Consider the following 10800-nt stretch of genomic DNA (forward strand, 5'->3'; position numbering starts at 1 on the left):
CCAAGAGACAGTGTCACCTAAGTCCCTGATGGCAGAAGCCAGTGAGACTCGCTTGTTGAATATATCCAAAGTAGTTTAAGCTAACAGATTTACTTTATTACAAAGAGCACATGTCTTCTTGAATTCATTTTAATCAAACCTTAAAGAACCCTAACAACCCAGATGGAAGTAGAATTCAGAAGAATGCAAATGACTGGGTTCACATGGTGGCTCAGTGGTTAGCACTGCTGCCTCACAGCACCATGGACTCTGGTTCGATTCTACTCTCGGATGACTGTCTGTGAGGACTTTGCACATTCAATCTGTTTAGGGTGTAGGTTTGATATCCAGATGTTTCATTACCTGGCTAGGTAACATCATCAGTGGCGACCTCCAAGTGAAGCGAAACTGTTGTCTCCTGCTTTCTATTTATATCTTTCTCCTGGATGAGGTCCTAGGGTTTGTGGTGATGTCATTTCCTGTTCGTTTTTTGAGGGGTTGATAAATGGCATCTAGATCTATGTGTTTGTTTATGGCATTGTGGTTGGAGTGCCAGGCCTCTAGGAATTCTCTGGCATGTCTTTGCTTAGCCTGTCCCAGGATAGATGTGTTGTCCCAGTCGAAATGGTGTTTTTTTTTCATCCATGTGTAGGACTACGAGGGAGAGAGGGTGTGTCTTTTTGTGGCTAGCTCGTGTTCGTGTATCCTTGTGGCTAACTTTCTTCCTGTTTGTCCTATATCTATGTATAAAAATAGATATATATATTTAGCACTTCACTGTGTGATTAGTTATATTTAACTTAAAACTGCAGTCTTAGAAACTTGAAAACAAAGGTGACTTTGTCTTATCAATACATTCAAATTTTCAGTTTTCTTCAACTTTTTGCACAAATCCGTGTCTCCCATTGAGAATCACTGAATCACCTGTGGAGGGGAAAAACAAATATATGTTTATTCAAATGATATATAGTCTTCATTTGTTCACATATTGCCATTTTCACAGGCAAAGCCAGTGTTTGTGTGCCTCCCAATATAAGTGAGGGAGTTGCTAGTCTATTTCAGAAGACAGTATAGAGCTAATTACATTTGATATAGGTTTTCCAGGTTAGGTGTAAATAGTAGATTGCTTCCTGCAAAGTACATCTCTAAAGGAAGAGATATACGTTGACCTGCAACACGCAGTACAGCATTTGAACTATATACATTTTGAAAATGACTTTATTTCTCAGTGTTACATGAAAATTTTTATAGATGCTAAAACTCCTGATGGATCTAAACTGCCAGTGAAATATTTGTATTCATAGTGCAAGTTCCTTGAAAGTGGAGTCACAGGTAGATAGGATCATGAAGAAGGCATTGATATGCTTGCCTATATTGGTCAGAGCATTGACTTTGGGGGTTGGGAGGTCATGTTGCAGCTGTACATGACGTTGGTTAGGCCACTTTTGGAATACTGCATACAATTCTGGTCTCCCTGCTATAGGAAGGATGTTGTGAAATTTGAAAGGGTTCAGAAATGATTTACGAGGATGTTGCCAGGGTTGGAATGTTTGAGCTATCAGGAGAAGCTGATTAGATTGGGGCTGTTTTACCTGGAGTGTCGGAGGCTGAGAGGTGACCTTATAGAGGATTATAAAATCATGAGGGGCATGGATAGGATAAATAGACAAGGTGTTTTCCCTGAGGTGGAGGAGTCCAGAACTAAAGGGCATAGGCTTAAAGTGAGAGGGGAAAGATTTAAAAGGGACCTAAGGGGCAACTTTTTCATGCAGAGGTACATGTATGGAATGAGCTGCCAAAGGAAGTGGTACAATCACAACATTTAAAAGGCATCTGGATGGGTATATAAATCAGAAGGGTTTAGAGGGATATGGGCCAAGTGCTGGCAAATGGGACTAGATTAATTTAAAATATCTGGTCTTCATGGATGACTTGGACCAAATGGTCAGTTTCCATCCTGTGTATCTCTATGACTCTATGTCTCTGTATGGCACCATCTCACCAACACACTTCAAAATAATCCACATGGTGAGATTGACCATTGGACCATTTACATACTGACAATCACATGTGTCAGCAAAATACCTACAGAGATTTACAAAGTTTTGTGGTAAATCCACAGTTTAACACAAACACCAATTTCTGCCTTTCCCTTCTAAATACTTGCCTGTACACAAGCCAGCTCCCCCATTGGGTAGAACACTGCTCTTTTGTTCAATTATATTAAATAACAAACATTGCTCTTGAGGGAAAGTGTGACAATAACTAAAAAGCAAAAACCAAAGAAGGAAAAACAAACAGGGTCTAAATCAAAATGTTGTTTGAACAGAAGTTATGCAACTTAGGCACCACAAGGATTCAAGTGTACTGATGGGAGAACCCAGCTCTTAAAGGGACCAGCTTTCATAAAACTAACACTAGGTATAATTTTATCTTTGGCTCAGCATTCCTGCCTCTGAGTCAGAAAGTTGTGGATTCAAGGCCGATTCCAGACATTTGATTGTAACATCCAGACTGACATTGCAATATTATCCTGCTGTTGGAAGTTTCATCTTTTAGATGACATCTTAAAATCTAGTTTCTCAGGTGGGCCCATACGATCCAATGGCTCTATTTGAAGAAGAGCTGAAAAATTATTCTAGTGCTTTTTTCACTACTTAGCCCAATGCTGGCCTCACTAAAACAGATGGCTGGTCATTATCTGCTGCGTGGAATGGGATGGCTGTATTTCCCTGTGTAATATTAGTGAGTACTCTTAATGTCTGGTAAAAGAGTACAGAGGGAACTCTTTTACTTCAAATCTACAACATACTGATCTAATTTGACATGAAGCATGGTACTGGGAATCGTACAGTTAGAAGGACCATGGTTGGTGTTGCACATCTGTACATTTATACTTTCTCAAGTAAGTTAAACAGGTTACACCAAGACAGAAGTGGTGCAAGTCACTAACCAGTGATCTATGAAGTCAAGCGTAATAACATTAATTTACAGAATATGGGAACATGAGGTGGGTTGAGCAGTTCAAGTGCACAAATCAAAGAATCCCTACAGTGTGGAAACAGGCCATTCTACCCATCAAGCCCACATACCACCGAGACCCACCACATCCTTGTAACCCCGCATTTTCTATGGCCAATCCACCTAACCTGCACATTTCCCATGGACAATCCACCTAACCTACACATCTTTGGTCTGTGGGAGGGAAGCCATGCAGACACTGGGAGTACTTGCCAACTCCACACAGACAGTTACCCAAAGGTGCAATCAAGCCCAGGTCCCTGGTGCTGTGAGGCACCACTCAGTCAATATGTTGCCCCAATCCTTCAATGAATATTTCACGGTGAGGATTTTACAAAAGTTGATTTTTTTTCCCTTAAGCCAACTTTCCTTTGCCTTGGGCTTGGGAAATTTCCTGAGCACTAGGGTAGTGAAAAGGAATGGTGACAAAGATTGATTATCTTATAGCCTTTTAGCACTACGCTACGATTGGTAAGGTCCTCCAAGACAGTGGCTTGGAACTGAAGTGAGAAGAACAGACTTTGAAATGGCCTCTTACTGTGCTTACCTGATTTGAATAGGTTTGTCGCATTTTTGCAACTCACAATACAAGGTAACCCATGTTCACGTGCAACTACGGCACCTATTGAGAACAGAGAGCATATAAATAGTTAGAGGTGGAAATGATCTTACAAATCCTTTAGTTCCTTTTCATCATTGTAAACTAATGCATTGAGCATTCATGTTCTTTGTATTCTCATCAGTTAGAAGGGCAGGGTAAAAATGTATAAACTCACTGATCAAAAGTAGTAAACACCCAATCCAGTACTAAAAGTAACAAACTTTATCTCCACATATGAGTGAGTAGAGTTTCAAGCAACAATTGGCTTTGAAACGATGAGATAATTTGTCTCTCAAGATTTCAATTACAGATGACCAATGGCCAATGCTTACATTTGAAACTAGAGATAATACGACAGATCATTAAATGTGTTCTTTAAAAGCTGTTGATATTTGTGATTTGGAGGTGCTGGTGTTGGACCAGGGTGTACAAAGTTAAAAATCACACAACACCAGGTTATAGTCTAACAGGCTTAATTGGAAGCATTAGCTTTTGGAGAGCTGCTCCTTCAGCAGGTGGTTGTGGAGTATAAGATTGTAAGACACAGAATTTATAGCGAACATTTAAAGTGTGATGTAACTGAAATTATATACTGAAAAAGACCTGGATTGTTTGTTAAGTCTCTCATCATTTAGAATGAACATATTGGTTTCAGTTCTTTCATATGTGAATCGCATAACTTTTTTAAAAAAAAGTTACATTCTCAAGTGAACTTTAACAATTGGTATCTGTCAGCCCAGATAGTGTATTGAAGGTGTGAGTTTCCCTGTGTGAGGCTCTCTGTGCCACAATGTTTAGACTGATTCTAACCTAAACAAAAATGAATTTGCAGAATCTTACATGGATTCATGCAGTTTTTGAGTGAAGTAAAATGTAACTACAAGTACAAATTCACCACACAAACTTTTATGTAAGTGTATGTGTGTGTGTGAGAGAGTGGGTGCATGAGTGTGAGTATAAATGGGTATAAGTCTAGGAGGGGGCATGTGTATGTATGTATGTGCGTCTGTGTGTGTGTAGCAGTGTGTGTGTTGGAGTGTGTGTGTAGAGCGTTGTGTGGTTACGTGCGTGCATGTAGAAGTGTTTGTGTGTTGTTGTTTATGTTTATGTGTGTGTAGACTATTAATACACTGCAGGCAAGGATGCCCTGAGGCATGGTACACTGGAGAGACCGAGCAGAGGCTACGGCAATGGATGAATGGGCACTGCACAACAATCAACAGACAGGAGGGTTGCCACCCTGTCGGGGAACACTTCAACAGTCCGGGACATTCAAACTCGGACCTTCGGGTGACCATCCTCCAAGGCGGTAGGGAGGGACAGGTAGCAACGAAAAGTGACCAAGCAGAAACTGATAGCCAAGTTGGGTACCCATACAGAGGGCCTCAACCAAGACCTTGGTCTCATGTCACACTACAGGTAACCCCATTGCACTACACACACACACACCCTCTCACAGACTTATACCCATTTAAACTCACACTCACACACATGCACCCACTCTCTTGCAAGCACTCAACCACGCCCGCGCCCCCCCACCCACCCCAACATGCACACTTACATTAATACACTTTTCTGTCCTTTCCCTCTATCTATTTATTCCCTACATATCAAGAATCTATCTATCTCAGCCTTAAATATACACAAGGACTCTGTGCCAAAGAATTCTAAAGTTCCAAACACTCACAAACCTCTGAGAGAACAAATTCCTCCTCATCCAAGTCTTAAATTGGCACCCCTTTATCTTGACACTATCCTCTGGTCCTAGACTCAGCATATACCCTGTTAAGTGTCCTTAAGAATCCCATATGTTGTATGAGATCACCTCTCCTTCACCTAAATTCCGAAGAGTCAAGTCCAACCTGGTTTCTGTAATCACAAGATTACAGCTAAAGATGTGAACTGATATGAATGAGTATTATAATCATGTAGATTCATTTGAATATAATTAGAAAACATAGTTGTATGAATCATTTTGAACATGATTGAGTAATGTAGTCATGTGTATTAACCTGGAAAATAAATTGTGCAAATGCCGTTGGGTGGAGATATGGATGAGTATGTGTATAATCCTTTGATTGGAAATTATTATCAGGAGGAAATGTCTATTGGAAGTTTGTTTTCTGAGCAAAATCTGTTATTGTAATGTAGATTTGAGCTATATGTCATTTTTTTGAAGTGCATATTTCCCATGCTTGCATGAATAAACATCTTAACTCTTGGTTGGTCTTAGAAGAAATGAAGGGTTAACTCACCATAACTAAAGACACAAACAGAGTAACTGATTATAATTGAATTGCTGTTACAGAAGCATGGCTGCAAACTGACCGGGACTGGGAATATTTAAAGAGGACAAACATGCAGGAAATGAAGGTGGAGTTGTGCTGATAATATTAGATGGAAGGAAGGATCTCAGATCTGAAGAATAGAGTGTGGAATATATTTGGTTGGAACGAGAAACAATGAAGGGCAGCAAACACTGTTTGGAGTAATTTATAGGCCACTAAATAATAAGTCAAAAAATGTGCAAAGTTTGTAGCATGGACAAGGCAGTAATCTTGGTTAAGCTCAATCTGAAAATAATTGAAACAGAAGTTAAGTATCTTCACTGATTGCAATCTGTGGATCAGAAAGCTGAGGATCCAGTTGCAGGAGCTGAACCAAGACCAATGGTATTTCTGAGGGTCACCAAACCTGAAACATTAACTCTGATTTCACTTCACAGATGCTGCCAGACCTGCTGCACTTTTCCAGCAACTCCTGTTTTTGTTTCTGATTTACAGTTAAACACCAAGGCCATGGAGAACTAGTTTCGAGAGTACCTCACAGAGCTATATTGGGAAAATATATTAAAAAACATGACTTTATATAGGCATTGGACAGTCTTTAAAGGACTATTACAAAGCTTACATTTCTTCTCTGTATAAAACCTCAAAAATTGGTGATTAACCATGGCTGACAAAGGAAGTTAAGGATTGTAAAAGTTTAATAGAAAAAGCTTATGAAGTGGCTGAGAACAGTAATAAATCTGAGGAATAGAATGCTTTTAAGAATATAGCAAAGGAGGACCAAAAAACAGATCAGGAAATTTAAAATATATATGAATGTAATTGAACAAAAAAACATAACAATGGACTGTAAAGTCTTCTTCAGGTACATGAAAGGGAACTAAAACAAAGACAAAAACAAAGATGCTGCAGTTCTAAAACAAAAACATACATTGCTGGAGAACGTCAGCAGACCTGGCAGCATGTAAGGAGAAAATGGAGAGGTAACATTTTGAGTCCGGTAGCTCTGATAAAGAATTAACTCTGCTTTCTCCTCATGTAAAAAGGAAATATTTGGCTTACAAGAATGCAGAGGCAAAGTCAGGTGAATTTATAATGACGGGACTACAAAAATAGTGGCAATGCTAAATGATTATTATATGTCTGTTTTCACTGAGGAAGAATTAAGAAATTTCCCAAAATTAAAGATGCAAGTGCCTAGGGAGAATGGGAAGCTAAAGGAAATCAGTATTTGTATTAAGGCTATATGGGAAAATTCATGAGGCTAAAAATTGATATGTCCCCAGGATCAGAGAGTTTACATCCCAAAGTGATGAAGGAGATGGATATGGAGATAGTCAACACATTGGTGATCATCTTTCAATGTTCCATAGATTCCTGAATGATTCCTGCAAATTGGAATCTTGAAAATGTCAGAAAAATGCTAAAATCTATTATAAAAGATTTAATAAATAGCCACAGAGAAAAACAATTTCAACAGGCATATTCGGCATGGATTTGTGGATGGAAAAATATGTTTAAGTTTACTAAGGAAGTTACTAACAAAATTGATAAAGGGGAGTCAATGGATGGATATATTTGGAATTTCAGAAGACTTTTGATAAGGTCCCCCACAAAAGATTGGTTAGCAAAATGAAATCACATTGTAATGTACCAACATGGATTAAAGATTGACTTAAATTAGATTCCCTACAGTGTGGAAACAGGCCCTTCAGCCCAACTAGTCCACACCGACCTGTTTCCCTCTGACTAATACTATGGGCAATTTAGCATGGCCAATTCACCTGATCTGCACATCTTTGGATTGTGGGAGGAAACCCACGCAGACACAGGGAGAATATGCAAACTCCACACAGACCGTCGCCCAAGGATGGAATCGAACCTGGGTCCCTGGTGCTGTGAGGCAGCAGTGCTAACTACTGAGCCACCATGCCACCCTAAAGAAAATGGCTGGAGTGAGAACAGTGAGAACTCTGACCCTGGGTGGTTTCAAACCACCAACCTTTTGGTTAACAGCCAAATGCACTGACCAATTACACCACAGAGTCAGGTAGAAATTGAGCTGCTGTGAGTCTGAAGTGATTTGAACGCACCATCTTTTGATCTGGAGTCAGACATGCTTCTGTTGCGCCACAAGCCCACAGCCAGAAATGAGGGCTCATCCGGGACTTACAAGCAGAAAACAAACGTGGGAATGAATTGGTCATTCTCGCATTAGCAAGCTGTTACTAGCTTATCCATTTCAGTAGGAGGAATAGATGTTCAGAGTATTTCTTAAATGGTGAGAGGTTGCAAGTGTAGATGTGATAATGGGTGTTCCTGTCATGAGTCACTGAAAGCCATTGTAGCAAGTGCAGCAAGCTATTATGAAGCCTAAAGTCAAAATATTATTTCTACATCAACTGCCTAGCTACTGGGGAAGATGAGGAAGGATAAAGTGATTAATTCTCAAAGTTTCTTTCTTCTCCTCTTGCCATTGAGGGAGCAGCACCTGCTCTTTAATGGGCAGCTTGCATGCTACAGTAGTTGTCATGAAGCACTTAGAGCGAGAATGCTAGTCTAATGTGCTTCAATTTGTGATTTCATCACCAATAATGATATTTTATTCAAGAAATATGTTTGAACCCAAGGGCTTAATTACAACATAACATAGTTTTAGAAGGTTTCAAGTACTTAAAAGATGCATGAGCTAACCAAAACACACATTTATGTCTGCTTCCACAGATTGCATTTTCTGGAACAGGTTAGCAACTTCAAGCTAGAGGTTAGAAATAATTTGAAAGATGCCAAACCCCATAAAAGCAGATCCGTAGGTGCTAGTAACGCTGTCACAGGCATTTTGGAAGGAATTACAAGATAATAATCAATTTGTTTTATTGTATTGTGAATATACTTTGCATCATCATCAAGTCAGTAAAAAGGGCTCAAACCCAGAGCTTCTGACTCTGAGACAGGGACCTTACAAACAGTGCCATAAAATGTCAAGTGCAGTGTAACATACACCACAAAAATCATATAAGGGTTAAGTGATCAGATTAATAATATGTAACAACTGTATAGTTGCAACAAAACAATTCAGCTGCTAACAGGAAAGTAATGAATGCGATATTATAAGAAGGATAAAGTTTAATTATGATCATATTACAAGTGCAAATCAGAAGTATCTTAAACATCATTCACTTTTTTACTTTGTTTCATTAATTTAGCAAATGTTCTTCATAAATCGATGGTTTTTGGGCCTGTCACTGTGAAAACAAAATTTCTTAACACTGCTCACCATGTGAAAGCAATCCTCCGATCTCAGTGACCAGTCCTCTTAGTAGAGGGAAGTATGGGCTCCATCCAATGTCTGTACTTGTCACAATTAAAATATCCCCCTGCTGGATGCACTCAGCATCCAGAATGGCTTTCACAACACGTGCTGTTCCCTTCACAGTCCCCTGGCTTACTGTCATACCTGTAACAAAGGACACACCTGTCTTTTATATTCTTGACTTTCCTACTTAGACAGAAACAGCTACAAGATACTTCACCAAAATTAACTCTTTGGATTAGAAAAGACCTCGAGAGAGATTCCCCTGATCAATGGAAGTGTGGCAGAATGGGACTTCTGCTCATTAGTGTAGCCCGATCCCATCTCAAAGATCTCTGTCATTTACATAATGGAGGTGCTTGCCTGTACTATTTAACTTTGAAAGTTTGATAATTGGGTAGCTCTGTCTCTCTCTCTCCTACGTTGAATTGATGTTGAGATGCCGGAGTTGGACTGGTTGGACAAAGTCAAAAATCACTTAACACCATGTTATAGTATATAGTGTCATGTGATTTTTGACTTTAGTTGTATTAAGAAGGGTATAAATGGTGCAGTATTGAGCAGCTATCTGAGTAATGTGCAAACCTGATCTGACAAAGACAGTGGCAATCTAAGCTGGCGCACACAAACAGGTTCTCTCAGGAGAAATGAGCTTCAGGCCTTCAGTCAACAATCAACATTTCTCCAATGCCATTGAGGGAAGGGGAGAAGTTCAGCATCGAAGTTAAAGAAAGATCTAGGCTGGAGATCCTAGTAAGTGGCTTATGTGTATGTCAGGGAGAGATGCCTTCAAAGACCATTGTTAACAGCTAACCCAAGAATGCAACCTTTTAAAAAAAAGGTTTTGTGATTTACACATGAAAGAAGTGAAACTATCACTGTATTCTAACAGATGAAAGGCTTAACAGACAATCAATTTTTCCAATGTATAATTTCAGTTACATCACACTGTAAATTCTTGCTATAAATTCTGTGTTAGGAATTAGCCCTACATTATCACCTGATGAAGGAGTGTCGCTCCGAAAGCTAGTGTGCTTCCAATTAAACCTGTTGGACTATAACCTGGTGTTGTGTGATTTTTAGCAAAATATGTGGTAATTCAAAGGAGGATTTAAGCATGTAAGTATTATGGCAGTTAAGGATGCTCTTAAAGGCTGTGCAACCAACTGGCTATAGACTCAAAATGCTGAAAGATTGGTTGAGTTCCATTTTCTGACTGGGTTTCCAAATCTTATGTTTAATATGATTATAGAAATAAGACACTGCTCACTACAGATAATTAGTTTCCGTATACAGAGGAATCTCAATTATCCGAAGGACCTGAGTGGGGAGTATTTCACTCGGTTCATCTAATTCTGGATAATTAAATGCCAGATAACATTGCTGGAAATGTGTTGCTGGAAAAGCGCAGCAGGTCAGGCAGCATCCAGGGAACAGGAGAATCGACGTTTCGGGCATAAGCCCTTCTTCAGGAATGGGGAAAGTTTGTCCAGCAGGCTAAGATAAAAGGTAGGGAGGAGGGACTTGGGGGAGGGGCGTCGGAAATGTGATAGGTGGAAAGAGGTCAAGGTGAGGGTGATAGGTCAGACTGGGGTGGG

At 39.6% G+C, this 10800-nt stretch overlaps 1 protein-coding gene and 1 non-coding gene across 5 annotated transcripts in view; both read right to left on the reverse strand.

Annotated features, from left to right (window-relative positions):
* Window positions 1-645: 645 nt before the first annotated feature.
* The window catches only part of LOC122558251 (uncharacterized phosphotransferase YvkC-like), a 172792-nt gene continuing 162637 nt past the window's right edge, over window positions 646-10800 (reverse strand). For 3 of the 4 annotated variants that reach the window (XM_043706625.1, XM_043706626.1, XM_043706627.1), the window contains 3 exons: window positions 9167-9346; window positions 3548-3622; window positions 646-903 (listed from right to left, as the gene is read on the reverse strand). In XM_043706625.1, the coding sequence (XP_043562560.1) occupies window positions 845-903; window positions 3548-3622; window positions 9167-9346 (314 nt within the window). In that variant the 3' untranslated portion in view covers window positions 646-844. The remainder of the gene's footprint in view (window positions 904-3547; window positions 3623-9166; window positions 9347-10800) is intronic. The other variant, XM_043706624.1, reaches the window with a different exon arrangement.
* Window positions 7864-7937, reverse strand: trnan-guu. The gene has a single exon. It is a non-coding gene; the product is annotated as a tRNA-Asn (tRNA).

Source organism: Chiloscyllium plagiosum, chromosome 17, assembly GCF_004010195.1.
Source record: "Chiloscyllium plagiosum isolate BGI_BamShark_2017 chromosome 17, ASM401019v2, whole genome shotgun sequence".
Classification (NCBI taxonomy): Eukaryota; Metazoa; Chordata; class Chondrichthyes; order Orectolobiformes; family Hemiscylliidae; genus Chiloscyllium; species Chiloscyllium plagiosum.